Raw genomic sequence first — 23,654 nt, forward strand, 5'->3', positions numbered from 1 at the left:
ACTCTGCACACCCTTCCTTCTGATCATCGCCTGGCAGGACACCCATAGAGGGAGGGCAGCAGTGGGAGGGAACCATAAAGCATAAGGGCAACACATCCCACTACTCTCGAGTAGCTCTGGCTGGAGAATTGACAAAAGGAAATGAAAAAAAAATCTGTTCGACTGACATTCTGTTGGAGAGAATAGTGAAGATAGCAATTTATATATATACTCCAAAATTTAAAAATTTATTAACCAAAAAATAAAAATAAAAAATAAATAAAAAATAAAAAATATTAACCACCAATGCTTATTAATATATTCACTCTGATAAGTTTGTGTGTGGACAAGCATTTCAAAGAATGAATGTAAGGCTCGACGGTGTCAAGTAATTTGCCTAAGATGTATAGATCTAGTTAGTGTCAAGGCACAAACTAGAAAACTTAAACATTCTCAGAAACACAGAAAAAGTCAGCATTGTTTAATGCACTCATATATGTATTTCATGTAACATGCTTTAAATTGTTTTCTCTTCTTAAAATCTTTCCCTTGGGCACACGCTTTCTGATAGGTGTTCCCACAAGGGTGCATATGATGCTCACTCAGGAGGCACAGCCTTCTTTATCTAGAAGTCCCAGAAAAATACCAACATATACAAATAGGGTGATGCTTACACTCGTGGTAAGGTAGGTTTGATGACAGCCATCACCATCAGCCTAAATATTCAGGTTTCTTTCCATACAGGACATGAACATCCCTATGGAATTAAAATGAGCCATCTTCCATCTACTAAACTGCTGCCAAAGGAAGCAGAGGACTCCGTCTCTCCTTCCCCTACTCAGGAGTCCCTCCTTCTGGAGCAGAAGATCACAGACATGCAAATCCATTTCATACTGAAGCCCAGGCACCCAGCCCAGAACAAGCAAGGGAGAGGTGAGCCACTTGCCTTTCTTCAAGTGCCTTCCCTTGGCTCATGTCTCCATGCTTAAACACAATTCAGACACACAGTTTATTCTTTCTGGGTGAGCTTATTGTCATCAATGAGGAGGAACAGTATAGGAAAGAATGCAAACACTACCAAAAATCAAGCTTAGAAAAATTCAAAAGTCTGACATCAAGACCCAACTCATTTCTATGAAGGTTGTTTTCTTGTTTTAAATCTTTTGGGAAGACCATTAACTCCTGTCTTTCTCTATATCCCAGAGCACTTTCAAGGCTGCCCTGAGCCATGCCTTGTGCTGAGTAGTATATCATATATTTAGTTTAACGAGTTGTAGGCAGCATCATTTATGTTAAAGTTGAGCAAACTGAAGCTTTAAAATGCTAAGCTTCCTCAGTGGCAGGACCAGGATGCTTCTGGTGCAGGGCTGGCACCCACATGAGTGGAGGTGGTGATGCACTCACTACATCCCAGAAAAGCCAAGTGGCCGAGTGTTCAAGGTTATTTGGTGAAATGTTCCTCATTTGTTTATCCTTCGACAACTTGGCTCATCTGCTGACTCTTAAAGAAATCAGTTATTTAAGCAATGTTAAGGTATCTTCAAAGGGAAACATTCACAGCTGAGCACTAGAAACTTTGAACTCAGCTTCTCACTGCTGGTCACCTTTTCTTTGGAAAGCTCTTCCTTCATAGGGAATGTTGAGTAATTAAAAATCATCTCTGGAAACTGGTGCATATGCATTCATAACCTCTATAAATGCATTCATAACCTCTCATTGTTTTGCTTTTCTATGATTTCTTTCAAGCCTTGTACTTGTGTGTAGGTGTATATTTACATACATGTTTGAGTGTGTGTGTGAGGAAGTGTGTTTCCACACTTCATTGTGGTTTAGTCTCTTTTCAGTAAATGTTCAACCTATTTAACCGAAAACATCATCTCTGGGTGGGTTGGTGGGGTATGACAAGAAAACACAGCCACCAGAGGGCCAGCATGTAATGACAACATCCCAAGGACCCTGACTGCAGCAAGTCATCCTTGAAGATGGCCCAGAGCAGAGGAACATAGAAGTAGGGCTCAGGCAGATTGTGTCCTGAGAAGCAGATCCTTTGGATGGTAGAACTTGAGCACTCAGAAAGCCAAAGAGGAAATCTGAGGCTGAGGGGAGACTGGCTGTGAAAGCAGAGGATTACCACACTCAGCCTGATTTGCATACCAAATCCTTCTAGCTTTTAAAATCAGATCTGACACCTGAACCCACTGTTCACTCCAGTAGAAAACACATCTACAGGTTCAGTGCCTCCTGATGCAGTGTAACCGGCAGTAACTGATGGCACAGGAAATACTGACCTTCAATCTGATCAAGTCCCAAAGTTTAACCATCAGTCTGAAGGATATGGGTAAGAACTTATCAACACCATGAGGATGCTGTTAGCCAACATCAGAACATGGAGAGTTCTACAAATAAATGACTCAGTTTCCCTCTTCTAGCCACTACAATGAACACACTGTATAATGGCAATGGTGAAAATAAGGCTAAGTGAATTAAAATACACTAATCTCCCTTCTTCCTTAGATTCAGGCCAGAAGACCATGAAAAGCACTGTTTTCAGAGACTGGGCCTTTTGGTGGCGCGCTGGCACTTGCCAGAAAAACCACTGCAGAGTTGCACCATCTGCAAAACCACGACAACTCTTTGGGGTTTCCCTCACAGATATCTGTGATAAGGACAACTTGCCCTTCCCAATACTGGTAGGTCTCAGTTTGGTCTTTTATTACCTTCCTGAGGAGAGGGACCTTGGAGAGGCCAAGTGTTCTCATGCAAACCAACCCTTAAATGGAGAAATCATTAGACAGACCCTGGCTTTGGCTGAGAAGTTTTGCTAGTGTCATTTGATTTACCTACTGCAGAGTCATTTGGCCAATACAACAGAACGACGTTTTGTCCATTCCACTTGTTTCCACAGAGACCCATGTAGGCCTGTTCAGATCAGTCAAAATGGACTCTGTGTGCATGAATCATCTTCACATTCTGCTATTGTCTTCCTGAACTCACAGTAGTCGCAGGTCTCCTTCAACTGAGTCTACTTAATCTAACAACTGAAAATATCTTACCTAAGCATAAAGTCTCATCCTGAGGCATATATGAATCTGCTAATTCTAAAAGAGCATGTTAAATGACAGCCACAGCGTTTGGCCTGTGTTATCTCAAATCAGTGCACTGAATTTTCAGTGTGGAAATTTACTGAGTACCCAGTACCTCTGCAACCCTGCACTAGATTTGGGAATGTTATCCTAGGTGTGAAAAAATTTACCATGTTAGTTACATGCTTGCTACTACCCCAGTCCTTGCATCACAGCCATTTTAGGGGGTAGCTGGAACTATTATCCTCCACACTTTACAAATGAATTAGCTTTCAATATAGTTCGCATGTGCCCCAGGTCACACAAATGATCAGAATGATAATAGGTTTCCGATCCCTTGGTCTATCAGACTCCAGCCCTTATTATCTTTCTACACTGCAGGGAGAGAACATGAAGATAGAGCAAAAGACAGTGAAAGACTCATGAAAGAAATGTAATCAGATAATAAGAAGAGAGCATTTGAGGTTTTGTTTTTTTTTTTTTAAAGAGGAAGGGAAATAGAGATAGTAGGAATGGAGGATACAAACACTTAAAGAGGAATCAACGAATGGGAAATGAGTATGGCAAAAAGATTTGAAAACATGGGGAAGGGCATCTATGTAAGAGAATAAGGAGCCAAAACTGGTAAAGTAGGAGACAGGCGAGGATTCCACAAAGGCCTAGAAACACAGAAGTTTGATTTAAAAGGGTAAATTCAATGAAAAAATCTGATTTAAATAAGTGATTACAAAGTTTCAGTGTATGTAAGGTGGATTTTGGGTAAAACTATAGAGAGACATTGACTAAAGAATCTAAATTGACTTTAGTCTTCCAGCTCTAAAACCGTAAACCATCCGATAGCCTAGCTCTTTCAAAAAGGAAGCAAGCTTTTGCTCTGGGCTTGGGATATGAAATGCCATATACTCTTCTTTTTTTCCTACAGGATATGCTTTCCGTGATCAATCAGAAAGGACCACTCCTGGAAGGCATCTTCAGAAAACCAGCCTGTATAAATTCATGCAGAAACCTAAAAGAGAAACTAAATTCTGGGGACAGAGTTAACTGTTACAGCAAATCTGTTCATGTGGTAGCATGTGTTTTAAAGGTGGGGAAAGTTCTAGCTTTACCACACATGGGTAACTGAAGCTGTGATTGGTGTCTTTCATTACGATTGCCCAGGAACCAACATAGGCATAACTGATTAAGAACTTGTCAAACTGGAAAACACTTCATGAAATCAAATTTAAGGAAGCTATTGTAGGAGTTAAAAGCCCCATAAATTAGAAATACTTTCTGTTATCACCATGAACAGCCTACCTGAGGACTCCATGCAAAATACTAATACTAATATGACTACTAGTAATAATAATAAATTTCAAAGTATACACTGACACATACATAATATTTACCAAAGCAAACATCTGCTTTTGATGACATCCTCACCACGCTCCTAATGAAGGCAGTTTCCAAAAGAAAAATCATATGAAAAATTTGAGAATAGGTAGGGAATTTCACAATAGTAAGCAAATGTTTACTTTATGAGGAATACAAAAAGGCTCAGTGAGGTGACCAATCATTCTTAACCATCACTGTCTCCTGTTTCTTGATGTCTTTTACTTTATAACTCATGAAGGAAGGATTTTGCCATTTGTGTCTCCTTTCACCACATCCTCGGCATCCTTTAGTTAATATTTGTGATGTCTAGCCCACCATCCAAGGTTATAATGACATGTTAACCAGCTCTTGCTACATGCCAGTTTGGATAAATCGAACTTTTGGAGTAGGTGCAACAGACAAAAGTAGTTTGGAATTCTGGAAAGTCAAGAGATCGATTCAAGAACTAGATTAATTTGGAAATTATACAGCTACATCACAGATATCCTGTTCTATTGCTAATCCGTAATGGAGAAAGATGTGAGAACTAGAATAGAGAATTTAATCCATCTACCTTGGCACTTGCTAACAGTTATCAACAAAACTAAGTTAAGGCAGTAATGATGACACTCTTAGAATCAAGGTCATATTTGGTCCTTCCTTGTCACATTTGGTCTTTTCTTGTCCCCCATTTCTTTTCTTTTAATTTTTTTTATTATTATTTATGATAGTCACAGAGAGAAAGAGAGAGGCAGAGACATAGGCAGAGCTTGTCCCCCATTTCTGTTCAACTATATGAAAGATACCAATAGTCCCTGACCACTACTACATTGGACTACAGTAAAACACACCAGTAAATATATATATAGGCATCAAGAGACAGGGGAAAGAATGATGATACATTAGGTACTCAAATAGCATGATAAGTGTTGCCCTCTTGAAGGTGCACACATACAATTGATGTTTCTAGCAAGACTTAGTAGGATCCTTTCTCTTTCCGTGTTATAGGCACAGACTAGGAAGATGGTGACCACGTGTGCATAGAGTTCTTAGGCATTTCTGAAGCTTTCCCTACCTAAAGTTGACTAATCTTTGTGGAGAATCAGACTCTGCAACCTTGGCCTGAATAGTATCATGTCAAACTCTCTGGAGAATTGGCCTACACTAGAAATGAATACATCCTCAGGACCATCATGAGTTTGCCATTAGACTCTCTACTTTTGTACAGTACAGGAAAGGAAGAATGAAGCGATTATGAGAGTAGCTTTTGTAATAGTTTGCAGAAAAGCACACAAAAGTGCCATATGATAGAAGGGAGCTTTGTCCTCATTTACACTGAAGCCTAGGCTCTGCTTAGATGCTTTCATTTTTGTTGGAGAAAATCCACACACCTGCTTTTCACGTGCAAGTCAATAGAGAATCAGAGCAGAGTTCCATGTGGGTCACAGTTTGGGTATCTATGACGTAAGTAGAGACTGAACTGAAGTTTGCAACTGTTTTCTCTGTAATATTTCCAATATCTATATTGCATATGTGAGTGTGTCTGTGTGTATTTTTCTTTTATCCACATAAGGATTTTCTTGAAAATATCGAAGGAAGTTTACTTTCATCCAAACTCTATGAAAAATGGCTTGGTGTTCTTAACGAAGTGACTGAGAAGGAAAAAATAAATGCAGCCCAGAGGTAATGATGCAATAATTACTCTACTCTGGTCATGGCTCAGAATACAGCCAATATACTATTAGGAAAATATTGGCTTCCTTCTTGCCACTTTGACCACTAAAATAACATTCAATGCCAAATAGTTTTGATTCTTCTCACCAATGGAGGCCAGTTTCAGAATACAAGCATGCCTTATGGCTATTATTGTACTTCTCCTGAACTTATTAACATTGACTCCTTAGTCACTGTACAACTTCTGAATATATGAAACTGGTACACAAAGTCAGTGGCCTGAGAGATGCCAGTGCATCAACAGCCAGTGGCATAACCTAAAGTTTGTCGAACATTTAACCAGAGAGGGTTAGCTCAGAAATTGAATTTGGTAAAACACTTTTGTGTACGTTCATGCCTGGAACTCTGCTACAGCAGGTTGCATACTAGATCTAGAAAGATGTTCTCTGCTTTCCGTCTCTATACTTCCAACTGCTAAGTGCAATGACTTGCCTTATTCAAAAGTGCATCTTTCTGACTTTAGGCTTCTAACACAGCTGCCAAAAGCGAATGTTGTTCTCTTGCGATACCTTTTCGGTGTGTTATACAACATTGAGCAACAATCCTCATCCAATCAGATGACAGCTTATGATTTATCAGTGTGTATAGCCCCAAGTATTCTTTGTCCACTTAATTCCTGCAGCTTGGAATTGGAAGACAACTTCATTAAAAAGGTAGAGAGATCTCTCATATGTGTCCCCTGGGGTTTAGAATCCATGCTTTGAATCTGAAATGTGTAGTAGTAATTGCGAAGGATCAGTTCTGAAAAGTGCACATCTTCATAGGCTTTCTTGGAATGGCAGAGTTTGCTATCCTTCTCTGGTGGAATATGGGAAGGGGTGTTGTTAAAGTGGGAAACGCAGAGCAGTTGAGTCGCTTCTTTCCCATCCAGGAGATTCAATACTAGACTGACTAAACAAAAGAGAGAGAAGAGTGATATAATATGATAGAAAAGACCTGGGCTCTGGAGTTTGACAAGGCAAGGTTCAACTCTCAGCCTGATCCATGAGGGGGGAGCTTGTAACCTTGGGCAAAGCCATGGTTTCCTCATGACACAATGGTAACAAGACCCAGCTCCTGTGGTCGTTACTGGCACATCCTAGGTGGCTCGGGCACTATGAGCACCCATGGCTCCAAACACATTGGCTTTGCTCTGAAAGTTGTGGCTCATTTAGAAAAATACTTGGATACTCTTTTGCCTCTGCTACATCAGACAGAAACTAGTGAGATATTCCAGAACATCCTAATGAAGCCACAGATGCCTAATAAGATGACAGCTTTTCCCCAAGCTCATGCCGAGAGCCAGCATTAAGCAAAGCAAGACATGAGAAGGGACTGTGGTTAGACAGACAGACATGATTTCCCCCAGCCCTGTGAGTTTTTACTCAAAAAAAAAAAGAAAAGAAAAGAAAAGAAAACATCAAAAAAAAAATCCACAAGAATATCCACTTTCCAAAAACTATTCTTCCCTATTTAAGAAATGGATTTCATAGGACTTTGTCTATGCTTTTTACATTTTTTTTTAAAGATTTTATTTATTTATTCATGATAGTCACAGAGAGAGAGAGAGAGAGGCAGAGACACAGGCAGAGGGAGAAGCAGGCTCCATGCACCGGGAGCCCGATGTGGGACTCGATCCCGGGTCTCCAGGATCGCGCCCTGGGCCAAAGGCAGGCGCCAAACCGCTGCGCCACCCAGGGATCCCGCTTTTTACATTTTAATCAGTTATGATACTAAGTTACAATCCAATATTTTCTGGAAGCAAAATTTTACAAAATACATAAACTTTTAGAAGGTACATTACTTTGAAAACTATCCTAGTTTTAAAGATGTAACCTTTGGTATCACAATGTTAGGTATTAAATTAGGCAACAAATTAGGACTTTAGTCCACTGACTAGTAATATTTTAAAATCTGTACCCAAAGTACAACAAAAAGTATTACTCTTTCTTATTTTATTAGAGAACTTGGGTTTCTATATATTTTTATCAACTCTGAATTTTTCATAGAAGTCTTTCACATTTTTGGTTAGATCCAAGGTCTATAAACAAAATGTGACTTATAACTCTTCCATATGAAAAAGAGCACCCCATTGTGTTCTTTTTGCATTACAGGCTTCTCTTGTACAGTTTTTGATCGAAAATTGCCTCAAGATATTTGGAGAAGACATCACTTCTCTCTTGGGAGAGAATTCAAAGAGTTGTCATAACAATGAGAAGGCTGCAGGTACTGTGAATAGTTTAATAGGCTTAGGGAGACATGGACAGCAAGGTTCCCAAGGGTCATGGCAGATACTTAGCCCTCTTCTGGAGCCCAGAGCATCCCCAGGGCAATGATTCCCAGCTGCTCCTTCTTCTGAAGACTGGCTAGCAGGTCAAGGGAGGTTTCACACTGTTGGAGACCCAAGAAAGCATAGAAACTTCCAGATGTTTCTGGCAGTATTAGGAGATAGCATGGTATGATACAGTGTTTGGGAATTTTTTTTAACACAATTTTAAATGGATCCCACATCTATATTATATGATATATGTAGTTAAACGTATAATGCATAAGTATTAATTTCTACTTATAATATATAAATTTGCTCTGGTTGAAACCAGAGCATGCGACTTTTATTCCTGCTCCATCCTCTTTTTGATCAGTGGCTCTTGAGGCACCACAGGATTCCAGTGCTCTTTAAAATGAGTTGAAAGGAACCAGCATCATTGAGAGAAAAGGACTTGACTTGATGTCAATCATCTCTCCAGAGTACAAACTCCAGTGCCCCCATTTATCAGATATACAACCTTTGGCCAATTACTAGCTTGGTATCACTCTATTCATGCCTAAAATGCTGGATAAAAGTAATGTCTAAATCTTAGAAATGTTGTCAAGATTCAATAAGATAAGGGATGTAAAAACATTTCTAAAAAGCAAATATTAGAACTAGGAGAAGTTCCCCTGAGACTAGTGCGAGTATTATTTGAGCCTAGCTAATCACAGCTCACTGGCAACACCCCATTTTTTGTAAAACAGAGTTTAGATTCAGAACCTGGAGACACACATCATCAATCCCTCCATACTTTTGACATGTCTTCGTTTTACGACATATACCTCATTGTGTTGAGGGAAGCCTTTGGACAATCCGTGTCATCAGGAATTAAGATGAGTCTAGTGCCATGTCTGAGAATATGCTGGTGCAAGACAAGTGTTTGTTTTTCATGTCCTCAGTGACAGAAAAACAAACTGTTGAATCCAAGCCAGTGAGAGTGATAGTGATTTCCAAAAGAGCACAACTGCAGAATGCTACCAAGTCCCCATGTGGTCCATCCACCTACATGTCTACAGTTTAGTAAGTCACTGAAGACTGGAATCTCCATAATGACCCTTGACACTTCCTCTTTATCTGTTTTTCCAATGAATGAGAAATGAACCCCTTCCAAGACCCAGCTATTTCCATTTAAAGTTTTTTCCTTGGTCCCATATATTCATATTGAGGAAATCTTCCCACAAATTATCTCCTCTATCTTCAATGCCTATCATATCCTATGACATACCTTTTGAATTGTATTGTACTGTGTTGTATACTTTTATATGGATAATAAAAATCATTCCATAACTCAGTAGTTTACACAACCATTGCTTTGGTTATGATTCACATAACACTTCAGTGGAGACTCATCTGTGCAGTTCTGGTCTCAGACTGGATGTGAAAGCAGAGGATTTCCAAACTCAGCCTGATTTGGATACCAAATCCTTCTAGCTTTTAAAATCAGATCTGACAGCTGAACCCACTGTTACTCCAGTAGAAAACAAACATCTACAGGTTCAGTGCCTCCTGTTGCATTGCAAAGACAGTAACTGATGGCACAGGAAATACTGACTTTCAATCTGATCAAGTCCCAAGGTTTAACCATCAGTGTGAAGGATATGGGCAAGAACTCAACAATGCCATGAGGATGCTGTTAGCCAACATCAGAACATGGAGAGTTCTACACAACAAATGACTCAGTTTCCCTCTTCTAGCCCTGCAATGAACACACTGTATAATGGTAATGGTGAATATAAGGCTAAGTGAATTAAAACACACTAATCTCCCTTCTTCCTTAGATTCAGTCCAGAACACCTTGAAAAGCACTTCTTTTAGAGACTCGGACTTTTGCCAGCGCATTGGCACTTCCCAGTACAACCAGTGCACAGCTCTACTGTCTGCAAAACCAGGACAGCTCTTTGGAGTTTCCCTTACGGATATCTTTGATAAGGACATCATGCCCTTACCAATACTGGTAGGTCTCAGTTAGGTCTTTTATTGCCTTCCTGAGGAGAGGGACCTCGGAGAGGCCAAGGGTTCTCATGCAAACCAACCCTCAAGTGGAGAAATCATTAGACAGTCCCTGGCTTTGGCTGAGAAGCTTTGCTAGTGTCATTTGATTTACCTACTGGAAAGTCATTTGGCCAATACAACAGAACGACGTTTTGTCCATTCCACTTGTTTCCACAGAGACCCATGTAGGCCTTGTTCAGATCAGTCAAAATGGACTCTGTGTGCATGAATCATCTTCACATTCTGCTATTGTCTTCCTGAACTCACAGTAGTCTCAGGTCTCCTTCAACTGAGTCTACTTAATCTAACAACTGAAAATATCTTACCTAAGCATAAAGACTCATCCTGAGGCATATATGAATCTGCTAATTCTAAAAGAGCACATTAAATGACAGCCACAGAGTTTGGCCTGTGTTATCTCAAATCAGTGTAATGAATTTTCAGTGTGGAAATTTACTGAGTACCCAGTACCTCTGCAACCCTGCACTAGATTTGGGAATGTTATCCTAGGTGTGAAGAAATTAACCACGTTAGTTACATGCTTGCTACTTCCACAGTCCTTGCATCACAGCAATTTTAGGGGAAGCTGGAACTATCATCCTCCACACTTTACAAATGAATTTGAAGCTTTCAGTACAGTTCGCATTTGCCCCAGGTCACACAATAGATCAGAAGCATAATAATAGGTTTCCGATCCCTTGGTCTATCAGACTCCAGCCCTTATTATCTTTCTACACTGCAGGGAGAGAACATGAAGATAGAGCAAAAGACAGTGAAGGACTCATGAAGGAAATGTAATCAGATAATAAGAAGAGAGCATTTGAGCTTTTTTTTTTTTTTTAAAGAGGAAGGGAAGTAGAGATAGTAGGAATGGAGGATACAATCACTTAAAGAGGAATCAACAAATGGGAAATGAGTATGGCAAAAAGATTTCCATACTTGAGGAAGAGCATCTATGTAAGGGAATAAGGAAACAAGACTGGTAAATTAGGAGACAGGCGAGGATTCCACAAAGGCCTTGAAACACGGAAGTTTGATTTAAAAGGGTAAATTCAATGAAAAAAAATCTGATTAAAATAAGTGATTACAATGTTTCAGTGTACGACTCTAAGGTGGATTTTGGGTAGAAACTATAGAGAGACATTGACTAAAGAATCTAAATCGACTTTACTCCTTCCAGCTCTAAAACCGTATACCATCACATAGCCTAGCTCTTTCAAAAAGGTAGCAAGCTTTTACTCTGGGCTTGGGATATGAAATGCCATATACTCTTCTTTTTTTCTTACAGGATATGCTTTCCTTTATCAATGAGAAAGGACCACTCACAGAAGGCATATTCAGAAAACCAGGTAGTATAAAGTCATGCGGAATCCTAAAGAAGAAACTGAATTCTGGAGACAGAGTGAGGCATTACAGCAAATCTGTTCTTGTGGTAGCATTTGTTTTAAAGGTGGGGAAAGTTCTAGCTTTATCCACACATGAGTAAGTCAAGCTGTGATTGGTGTCTTTCATTATGATTGCCCAAGGAGCGACATGGGCAAAACTGATTAAGAGCTTCTCAAACTGGAAAACACTTCATGAATTCAAAATTTAAGGAAGGTACTGTAGGAGTTAAAAGCCCCATACATTAGAAATACTTTCTGTTTTCACCACACACCACCCACCTGAAGACTTCATGCAAAATACTAATACTAATATGACTACTAGTAATAATAAGAAATTTCAAAATATACACTGACACCTACATAATGTTTACCAAAGCAAACATCTGCTTTTGATGACTTCCTCACCACACTCCTAATGAAGGCAGTTTCCAAAAGAAAACTCATATGAAACATTTGAAGATAGGTATAGAAGTTCACAATAGTAAGCACATGTTTACTTTATGAGGAATCTAAAAAAGGCTCAGTGAGGCAACCAATCATTCTTAACCATCATTGTCTCATTGTCTCCTGTTTCTTAGTGCCTTTTATAAGTCATGGAGGAAGGATTTTGCCATTTGTGTCTCCTTTCACCACATCCTAGGCATCCTTTAGTTAATATTTGAGATGTCTATCCCACCATCCAAGGTTATAACGACATGGTAACCACCTCTAGCTACATGCCTCTTTCGATAAATCTATCTTTTGGAGTAGGTGCAACAGACAAAAGTACTTTGGTATTCTGAAAATTCAGTAGATCGACTCAAGAAATAGATTAATTTGGAAATTATACAGCTACATCACAGATGTCCCATTCTATTGCTAAAATGGTAATGGAGAAAGATGTGAGAACTAGAATAGAGAATTTAATCCATCTACCTTGGCACTTGCTAACAGCTCTCAACAAAACTGTGTCAAGGCAGTAATGATGACACTCTTAAAACCAAGGTCATATGTGGTCCTTCCTTGTCACATTTGGTCTTTGCTTGTCCCCCATTACTGTTTAACTATATGAAAGATAGCAATAGTCTCTGACCACTACTACACTGGGCTAGAGTAAAACACGCCAGTAAATATATATATAGGCATCAAGACACAAGGAAAAGAATGATCATCCATTAGGCACTTGAATATCATGATAAGTGTTTCCCTCTTGAAGGTGCACACATACAATTGATGTTTCTTGCAAGACTTAGTAGGGTCTTTTCTATTTCCGTGTTATAGGCACAGACTAGGAAGATGGTGACCACGTGTGCATAGAGTTCTTAGACATTTCTGAAGCTTTCCCTACCTAAAGTTGACTAATCTTTGTGGAGAATCAGACTCTGCAACCTTGGCCTGAATAGTATCATGTCAAACTCTCTGGAGAATTGGTCTACACTAGAAATGAATACATCCTCAGGACCATCATGAGTTTGCCATTAGACTCTCTACTTTTGTATAGTTCAGGAAAGGAAGAATGATGCAATTATGAGAGTAGCTTTTGTAGTAGTTTGCATAAAAGCACACAAAAGAGTAAGTTCCATATGATGGAAGGGAGCTTTGTCTTCCTTTCCAGTGAAGGCTATGCTCTGCTTTGATGCTTTCATTTTTGTCAGAGAAAATCCACAACCTGCTTTTGCATGTACAAGTCAATGGAGAGTCAAGCTGACCCCCATGTGGGTCACAGTTTGGGTATCTATGAAGGAAGTAGGAACTCAACTGAAGTTTTCAACTAAGTGTTTTCTCTGTGATATTTCCAATATATATTTTGTATTATATATGCATATATATGTGTGTGTTTCTGTGTATATTTGTGTGTATTTTTTTTTATCCACATAAGGATTTTCTTGAAAATATCGAAGGAAGTTTACTTTCATCGGACCTCTATGAAAAATGGCTTGGTGTTCTTGACGAAGTGACTCAGAAGGAAAAAATAAATGCTGCCCAGAGGTAATGATGCAATAATTACTCTACTCTGGTCATGGCTCAGAAATACAGCCAATATACCATTACAAAATATTGGTTTCCTTCTTGCCACTTTGACCATTAAAATAACATTCAATGCCAAATGGTTTCTTTTTTTTAATAATAAATTTATTTGTTATTGGTGTTCAATTTACCAACATACAGAGTAACACCCAGTGCTCATTCCGTCAAGTGCCCCCCTCAGTGCCCATCACCTATTCACCCCTACCTCCTGCCCTCATCCCCTTCCATCACCCCTAGTTCATTTCCCAGAGTTAGGAGTCTTTATGTTCTGTCTCCCTTTCTGATATTTCCCACACATTTCTTCTCCCTTCCCTTATATTCCCTTTCACTATTATTTATATTCCCCAAATGAATGAGAACATACAATGCCAAATGATTTCTATTCTTCTCACCCACAGAGGCCAGTTTCAGAATACAGGCATGCCTTATGGCTATTATTGCTCTTCTCCTGACCTTATTAAGTAGACTCCTTAGTCATTGTACAACTTCTGAATATATGAAACTGGTAGACAAGTCAGTGGCTTAAGAGAGATGCCAGAGCATCAACAGCCCATGGTATAACCTTAAGTTTGTCAAATATTTAACCAGAGAGGGTTAGCTCAGAAATTGAATTTGGTAAAACATTTTTGTGTACGTTCATGCCTGGAACTCTGCTACAGCAGGTTGTATACTAGATCTAGAAAGATGTTCTCTGCTTTCCGTCTCTATACTTCCAACTGCTAAGTGCAATGACTTGCCTTATTCAAAAGTGCATCTTTCTGACTTTAGGCTTCTAACACAGCTGCCAAAAGCGAATGTTGTTCTCTTGCGATACCTTTTCGGTGTGTTATACAACATTGAGCAACAATCCTCATCCAATCAGATGACAGCTTATGATTTATCAGTGTGTATAGCCCCAAGTATTCTTTGTCCACCTAATTCCTGCAACTTGGAATTGGAAGACAACTTCATTAAAAAGGTAGAGAGATCTCTCATATGTGTCTCATATGGGGTTTAGAATCCATGCTTTGAATCTGAAATGTGTAGTAGTAATTGCGAAGGATCAGTTCTGAAAAGTGCACATCTTCATTGCCTTCCTTGGAATAGCAGAGATCTTTATCCTACTCTGGTGGAATATGGGAAGGGGTGTTGTTAAATTGCGAAATATAGAGCAGTTGAGTCGCTTCTTTCCCATCCAGGAGATTCAATACTAGACTGACTAAACAAAAGAAAGAGAAGAGTGGCATAATATGATAGAAAAGACCTGGGCTCCGGAGTTTGACAAGCCGAGGTTCAACTCTCAGCCTGATCCATGAGGGGGGAGCTTGTAACTTTGGGCAAAGCCATGGCTTCCTCATGACACAATGGTAACAAGACCCAGCTCCTGTGGTCGTTACTGGCACATCCTAGGTGATTCAGTCACTATGAGCGCCCATGGCTCCAAACACATTGGCCTTGCTCTGCAAGTTGTGGCTCATTTAGAATAATACTTGGCTACTCTTTTGCCTCTGCTACATCAGACAGAAACTAGTTAGATATTCCAGAACATCCTAATGAAGCCACAGATGCCTAATAAGATGACAGCTTTTCCCCAAGCTCATGCCGAGAGCCAGCATTAGGCAAAGCAAGACATGAGAAGGGACTGCGGTTAGACAGACCGACATGTTTTCTCTCCAGACCTGTGATTTTTACTCAAAAACAAAACAAAACATCAAAAAAAAAAATCCACAGGAATATCCTCTTTCCAAAAAACATTCTTTCCTCTTTAAGAAATGGATTTCATAGGATTTTGTCTATGCTTTACACATTTTAATCAGATATTATCCTAAGTTACAACCCAATATTTTCTGGAAGTAAAATTTTACACAATAAGTAAAGTTAAGAAGGTAGGTTGCTTTGAAAACTATTCTAGTTTTAAAGATGTAACCATTGGTATCACAATGTTAGGTATGAAATTAGGTGACAAATTAGGACTTTAGCCCACTGACTAGTAGAATTTTAAAATCTGTACCCAAAGTACAACAGAAAGTATCACACTAAGTTATTTTATTAGAGAACTTGGGTTTCTATATATTATTATCAACTCTGAATTGTTCATAGAAGTCTTTCACATTTTTGGTTAGATCCAAGGTCTATAAACAAAATGTGACTTATAACTCTTCCGTATAAAAAAGAGCACCCCATTGTGTTCTTTTTGCATTACAGGCTTCTCTTATACAGTTTTTGATTGAAAATTGCCTCAAGATATTTGGAGAAGACATCACTTCTCTCTTGGGAGAGAATTCAAAGAGTTGTCATAACAATGAGAAGGCTGCAGGTACTGTGAATAGTTTAATAGGCTTTAGGGAGACACAGACAGCAAGGTTGCCAGGGGTCATGGCAGATACTTAGCCCTGTTCTGGAGCCCAGAGCATCCCCAGGGCAATGATTCCCAGCTGCTCCTTCTCTGAAGGCTGGCTAGCAGGTCAGGGAGGTTTCACACTGTTGGAAACCCAAGAAAGCATAGAAACTTCAAGACATTTCTGGCAGTATTAGGAAATAGCATGGTATGATACAGTGTTTGGGGATTTTTTTAACACAATTTTAAATGGATCTCACATCTATATTATACATGTTGTTAAGCATATAATGCATAATTATTAATTTCTACTTATAATATATAAATGTGCTCTGGTTGAAACCAGAGCAGGGGGGTTTTATTCCTGCTCCATCCTCTTTTTGATCAATGGCTCTTGAGGCACCACAGGATTCCGGTGCTCTTTAAAATGAGTAGAAAAGAACCAGCGTCATTGAGAGAAAAGGACTTGACTTGATGTCAAACCTAGGTATTTGTGTATTGGCGCTGGCTCTCAATTGGTCCCCATGTCTTCAATAAGGTAGCTTCTCCTCCTTTCATATGGTGGAGGAAGAGTTCCCAGAAGCAAGAGGGACTTTTCAAGAGTTAATGTGGGAGAGGACTGTGCAAAGGACCACGCCAAAGGTGGTGGTTTACAAGATGAGGAGGCATTATTTCTTAAGACCACACATCATAAAACTCACAGCAGCACCAGTACACGCATATCCTTTCCTTCACTGGCTTTTCCTCCTCAGTTCTGTACACCAGCATTTCCTAAGGGGTATTCCAAGTAGGGTAGGAAGAATCTTTGAAATACTAACTCATTTATTTTACCTGAGATATTCCTTCCCTCATCCTTCTTCCTGTCTTAAGCTGCCTTAAGAGACAACTCACCTCCTCAGGGAATAGAAGCAAGAGGAGAATATGAGGAAAACAGTGCTCTTTGATGCTTATGAGTCTTAAAGACTTAGCTTTCTAGGAAACAGAAATGATTCATGGCATAGAGTAGAAGATTTACGTGGCAATCTCAAGGGGAAAAAGCCCAAAACCACTAGGTAGGTACATGGGATATCTGCACCATTTCCTGCATGGAAACCAAATGGAAGCAGAAATTCCTCACAGAACAGTGAGCTGACATGTCTAAGAACAATGGGACCCTCTATGTCCATGCAGAGTTTCTTATACCTCAACATGGAACATGTATCTCCATCAGTCCCAGAAGAGTATGGAAGAAAAAGGAAGCCACTGGGTGTGAAAGACATGCCTCAGCAATAGGAGTACAGGCCAATTTCCCAGGACCAGAGAGCAGTCTGGACACTGCAGCGGCTATTTATATACATCAATGACACAGAGCAATCAGATAAGTGCACTTCACCATTTTACAACCTGTCTGGCACCAGAACACTCCAGAACAGACACACTCATGGGGGCAATTAAGAAAACCTAAATCTCTACCAGTCTCGGAACAGAGAACCAAACTGGACAACAAGTGAGCTATTTAGAACTACAGAACTGTACATTTCTGACTTATGCCAGTGTATAGACGGAGATTGCTATCAGTGCATATAGAATATATGATCCATGCATTGTTTTCCCTTTCCCAGAAAGGGTTCTCTCGTCAAATAGGCTTGGGAAATTCATATTTTCCTTTTGGAAGTCAAATGCACCAGTTTTTCCCAGATTTATTTGACATTATTCGACCCTTTTGAAGCGACCCCATTCATTAATGATCCTGGGAATATTTATTGCCTTGTGCCGAGTAGTATCTTATATATTTAGTTTAACTTGGTGTAGGCAGCATCATTTATGTTACAGTTGAGCAAACCAAAGCTTTAAAATGCTGAGCTTCCTAAGTGGCAGAACCAGGATGCTTCTGGTGCAGTGCTGGCCCCACATGAGTGGAGGTGCTGATGGACGTACTATATCCCAAAAAAGCCAAATTGCCCCGTGTTTAAGGTTATTTGGTGAAATGTTCTTCATCTTTTTATCTTTCGACAGCTTGTCTCATCTGTTGACTCTTAAAGCAATCGGTTATTTAAGCAATGTTAAGATATCTTCAAAGGGAAACATTCACAGCTGAGCAGTAGAAATTTGAACTCAGCTTCTCACTGCTGATCTCCTTTTCTTTGGAAAGTTCTTCCTTCAATAGGGAATGTTGAGTAATTAAAAATCATCTCTGGAAACTGGTGGTCTATCAATGCACTCCTAACCTCTTATTGTTTTGCATTTTCTATGTTTTCTTTCAAGCCTTGTACGTTTATGTAGGTGTATATACACATGTATGTTTGAGTGTGTGTGTGAGGAAGTGTGTTTCCACACTTCATTGTGGTTTAGGCTCTTTTCAGTAAATGTTAAACATATTTAACCAAAAACATCATCTCTGGGTGGGTTGGTGGGGTTGACAAGAGAACACAGACACCACCACATAGCCAGCATGTAATGACTACTTCCCAAGGACCCTGACTGCAGAAAGTCATCCTTGAAGATGGCCCAGAGCAGTGGAACCAGAGAAGTAGGGGTCAGGCAGATTGTGTCCTGAGAGGCAATTCCTTTGGATGGTAGAAACTTGAGCACTCAGAAACCCAAGGAGAGAATCTGAGGCTGAGGGGAGCCTCGCTGTGAAAGCACAGGATTAACAAACAGCTTGATTTGCATACCAAAAACTTATAGCTCTTAAAATCAGAAAAAAATAAAAAAATAAAATCAGATCTGATACCTGAACCCACTGATCACACCAGTAGAAAACAAACACCTACAGTTTCAGTGCCTCCAGATCAGTGTAATGGCAGTAACTGATGGCAGAGGAAATAATCACTTTGAGTCTGATCAAGTCCCTAGGTTTAACCGTCAGTCTGAAAGTTATTGGCAAGAACTCATCAATGTCATGAGGATGCTGTTAGCCAACATCAGAACATGGAGAGTTCTACACAACAAATCACTCAGTTTCCCTCTTCTAGCCTCTACAATGAACATGCTGTATAATGGCAATGGTGAAAATAAGTCTACGTGAATTAAAACACACTAATCTCCCTTCTTCCTTAGATTCTGACCAGAACACCAAGGAAAGCAGTGCTTTCACAAACTCGTCCTTTGGCCACTGTGCTGGCACTTGGCAGAACAACCAGTGCACAGCTGCACCGTCTGAAAAATCAGGACAGCTCTTTGGAGTTTCCCTCACGGATATCTTTCATAAGGACAACTTCCCCTTCCCAATACTGGTAGGTCTCAGTTTGGTCTTTTATTGCCTTCCTGAGGAGAGGGACCTCGGAGAGGCCAAGTGTCCTCATGCAAACCTACCCCAAATGGAGAAATCATTAGACAGCACCTGGCTTTGGGTGAGAAACTTGGTAGTGTCATTTGATTTACCTACTGCAGAGTCATGAGGCCAATACACTGAACGACGTTTTGTCCATTCCACTTGTTTCCACAGAGACCCATGTAGGCCTGTTCAGATCAGTCAAAATGGACTCTGTGTGCATGAATCATCTTCACATTCTGCTATTGTCTTCCTGAACTCACAGTAGTCTCAGGTCTCCTTCAACTGAGTCTACTTAATCTAACAACTGAAAACATCTTACCTAAGCATAAAGAATCATCCGGAGGCATATATGAATCTGCTAATTCTAAAAGAGCATGTTAAATGACAGCCACAGAGTTTGGCCTGTGTTATCTCCAATCGGTGTACTGAATTGTCAGTATGGAAATTTGCAGAGTACCCAGGACCTCTGCAACCCTGCACTGGATTTGGGAATGTTATCCTAGTGGTGAAGAAATTAACCACGTTAGTTACATGCTAGCTGCTACCCCAGTCCTTGCATCACAGCAATTTTAGGGGGTAGCTAGAACTATCATCCTCCACACATTATAAATGGATTAGAAAATTTTCAGTACAGTTCGCATGTGCCCCAGGTTACACAATAGATCAGAAGCATAGTAGGTTTCTGAACTTTTGGTCCATCTGACTACAGCCCTTATATCTTTCTACACAGTAGGGAGAGGACATGAAGATAGAGCAAAGGACGTTGAAAGACTCATGAAGGGAATGTAATCAGAGAATAAGAGAGTATTTGAGCTTTTCTTTTAAAGAGGAAGGGAAATAGAGATAGTAGGAATGGAAGATACAATCACTTAAAGAGGAATCAACAAATGGGAAATGAGTATAGAAAAAGATTGCCATATATGGGGAAGAGCATCTATGGAAGGGAATAATGAGAAAAGACTGATAAAGTAGGAGACAGGTGAGGATTCCACAAGGCCTTGAAACATGGAAGTTTGATTTAAAAGGGTAAAGTCAATGAAAAAAATCTGATTTAAATAAGTGATTACAAAGTTTCAGTGTATGTAAGGTGGATTTTGGGTAAAACTATAGAGAGACATTGACTAAAGAATCTAAATTGACTTTACTTCTTGCAGCTCTAAAACTGTATACCATCCGATAGCCTAGCTCTTTCAAAAAGGAAGCAAGCTTTTGCTCTGGGCTTGGGATATGAAATGCCATATACTCTTCTTTTTTTCCTACATTATGTGCTTTCCTTATCAATCAAAAATGACCACTCACGGAAGGCATCTTCAGAAAATCAGCCAGTATAAAATCATGCAGAATCCTAAGAAAGAAACTAAATTCTGGGAACAGAGTGAACTTGGACAGTGAATCTGTTCTTCTGGTAGCATGTGTTTTAAAGGTGGGGAAAATTCTAGCTTTATCCACACATGAGTTACTCAAGCTGTGATGGTGTCTTTCATTATGATTGCCCAAGAACCAACATAGGCATAACTGATTAAGAACTTGTCAAACTGGAAAACACTTCATGAAATCAAAATTTAAGGACGGTACTGTAGAAGGTAAAAGCTCCTTACATTAGAAATACTTTCTGTTTTCACCACACACCTCCCACCTGAGGACTCCATGCAAAAGACTAATACTAATGTGACTACTATAATAATAAGAAATTTCAAAATATACATTGACACATACATAATGTTTACCAAAGAAAACATCCTGTCTCTGATGACTTCCTCACCATGCTCCTAATGAAGGCAGTTTCCAAAAGAAAAATCACATGAAAAATTTCAGAATAGATCTAGAAGTTTACAATAGTAAGCAAATGTTTACTTTATGAGGAATATAAAAAGGCTCAGTGAGGCGACCAATCATTGTTAACCATCATTGTCTCCTGTTTCTTGATGCCTTTTACTTTATAAGTCATGGAGGAAGGATTTTGCCATTTGTGTCTCCTTTCACCAGATCCTAGGTTATCCTTTTGTTAATATTTGTGATGTCTAGCCCACCATCCAAGGTTATAACGACACAGTAACCAGCTCTAGCTACATGCCTCTTTTGATAAATCTAACTTTAGGAGTAGGTGCAATGGACAAAGGTAGTTTGGAATTCTGAAAATTCAATAGATCGTCTCAAGAACTAGATTAATTTGGAAATTATACAGCTACATCACAGATATCCCATTCTATTGCTAAAATGGTAATGGAGAAAGAACTGAAAACTAGAACAAAGAATTTAATCCATCTACCTTGGCACTTGCTAACAGCTCTGAACAAAACTATATTAAGGCAGTTATTATGGCACTCTTAGAACCAAGGTCATATGTGGTCCTTCCTTGTCACATTTGGTCTTTGCTTGTCCCCCATTACTGTTTAACTATATGAAAGATAGCAATAGTCTCTGACCATTACTACACTGAGCTAGAGTAAAACACACCAGTAAATATATATATAGGCATCAAGACACAAGGAAAAGAATGATCATCCATTAGGTACTTGAATACCATGATAAGTGTTTCCCTCTTGAAGGTGCACACATACAATTGATGTTTCTTGCAAGACTTAGTAGGGTCTTTTCTATTTCCGTGTTATAGGCACAGACTAGGAAGATGGTGACCACGTGTGCATAGAGTTCTTAGACATTTCTGAAGCTTTCCCTACCTAAAGTTGACTAATCTTTGTGGAGAATCAGACTCTGCAACCTTGGCCTGAATAGTATCATGTCAAACTCTCTGGAGAATTGGTCTACACTAGAAATGAATACATCCTCAGGAACATCAGGAGTTTGCCATTAGACCATCTACTTTTGTACAGTTAAGGAAAGGAAGAATGAAGCAATGATGAGAGTAGCTTTTGTAGTAGTTTGCAAAAAAGCACACAAAAGAGTAAGTGCCATATGATAGAAGGGAGCTTTGTCTTCCTTTCCACTGAAGCGTAGGCTCTGCTTTGATGCTTTCATTTTTGTCAGAGAAAATCCACAACCTGTTTTTGCACGTGCAATTCAATGGAGAGTATGAGGTGAACTCCGTGTGGGTCACAGTTTGGGTATCTATGAAGAAATTAGGGACTGAACTGAAGTTTTGAACTAAGTGTTTTCTCTGTGATATTTCCAATATATATTTTGTATCATATATACATATATTTGTGTGTGTGTGTGAGTCTCTACATCTGTGTGAGTGTGTCTGTTTGCATGTATTTATTTATTTTTCTAACCACATAAGGATTTTCTTGAAAATATCGAAGGAAGTTTACTTTCATCGGAACTCTATGAAAAATGGCTTGGTGTTCTTGACGAAGTGACTGAGGAGGAGAAAATAAATGCAGCCCAGAGGTAATGATGCAATAATTACTCTACTCTGGTCATGGCTCAGAAATACAGCCAATATACTATTAGGAAAATATTGGCTTCCTTCTTGCCACTTTGACCACTAAAATAACATTCAATGCCAAATAGTTTCAATTCTTCACACCCACGGAGGCCAGTTTCAGAATACAGGCATGCCTTATGGCTATTATTGCTCTTCTCCTGACCTTATTAACGTGGACTCCTTAGCCATTGTACACCTTCTGAATATATGAAAATGGTAGACAAAAGTCAGTGGCCTAAGAGAGATGCCAGAGCATCAACAGCCCATAGTATAGCCTTCAGTTTGTCAAACATTCAACTGGAGTGGGTTAGCTCAGAAATTGAATTCGGTAAAACATATTTGTATACATTCATGCCTGGAACTCTGCTACAGCAGGTTGTATACTAGTTCTAGTAAGGTGTTCTCTGCTCTCCATCTCTATACTTCCAGCTGCTAAGTGCAATGGCTTGCCTTATTCAAAAGTACATCTTTCTGACTTTAGGCTTCTAGCTCAGCTGCCAAATGTGAATGTTGTTGTCTTGCGGTACCTTTTTGGAGTGTTATACAGCATTGAGCAAGAATCCTCACCCAACCAGATAACACCTTATGATTTATCAGTGTGTATAGCCCCAAGCATTCTTTGTCCACCTAATTCTGGCAGCTTGGAATTGGAAGAGAACTTCATAAAAAAGGTAGGGAGAGCTCTCATATGTGTCCCCTGGGGTTTAGAATCCATGCTTTGAATCTGAAATGTGTAGTAGTAAATTGGATGGATCAGTTCTGAAAAGTGCACATCTTCATAGGCTTCCTTGGAATGGCAGAGTTTGCCATCCTTCTCTGGTGGAATATGGGAAGGGGTGTTGTTAAAGTGGGAAACACAGAGCAGTTGAG

General features: G+C 39.5%; 1 protein-coding gene across 2 annotated transcripts in view; it reads left to right on the forward strand.

Moving 5' to 3' along the window:
* The first annotated feature begins 659 nt into the window (after window positions 1-659).
* Window positions 660-23,654, forward strand: part of LOC119878703 (rho GTPase-activating protein 20-like) — a 29,822-nt gene continuing 6,827 nt past the window's right edge. Inside the window, exons 1-14 of one of the 2 annotated variants that reach the window (XM_038589290.1) lie at window positions 660-912; window positions 2,494-2,669; window positions 3,985-4,146; window positions 5,989-6,098; window positions 6,613-6,802; window positions 8,243-8,354; window positions 10,218-10,393; window positions 11,720-11,881; window positions 13,675-13,784; window positions 14,592-14,781; window positions 16,008-16,119; window positions 19,180-19,355; window positions 22,638-22,747; window positions 23,266-23,455. In XM_038589290.1, coding sequence (XP_038445218.1) covers window positions 675-912; window positions 2,494-2,669; window positions 3,985-4,146; window positions 5,989-6,098; window positions 6,613-6,802; window positions 8,243-8,354; window positions 10,218-10,393; window positions 11,720-11,881; window positions 13,675-13,784; window positions 14,592-14,781; window positions 16,008-16,119; window positions 19,180-19,355; window positions 22,638-22,747; window positions 23,266-23,455 — 2,214 coding nt within the window. In that variant the 5' untranslated portion in view covers window positions 660-674. The remainder of the gene's footprint in view (window positions 913-2,493; window positions 2,670-3,984; window positions 4,147-5,988; window positions 6,099-6,612; window positions 6,803-8,242; window positions 8,355-10,217; window positions 10,394-11,719; window positions 11,882-13,674; window positions 13,785-14,591; window positions 14,782-16,007; window positions 16,120-19,179; window positions 19,356-22,637; window positions 22,748-23,265; window positions 23,456-23,654) is intronic. The other variant, XM_038589291.1, reaches the window with a different exon arrangement.

This window comes from Canis lupus, unplaced genomic scaffold, assembly GCF_011100685.1.
Source record: "Canis lupus familiaris isolate Mischka breed German Shepherd unplaced genomic scaffold, alternate assembly UU_Cfam_GSD_1.0 chrUn_S1846H2043, whole genome shotgun sequence".
Classification (NCBI taxonomy): domain Eukaryota; kingdom Metazoa; phylum Chordata; class Mammalia; order Carnivora; family Canidae; genus Canis; species Canis lupus.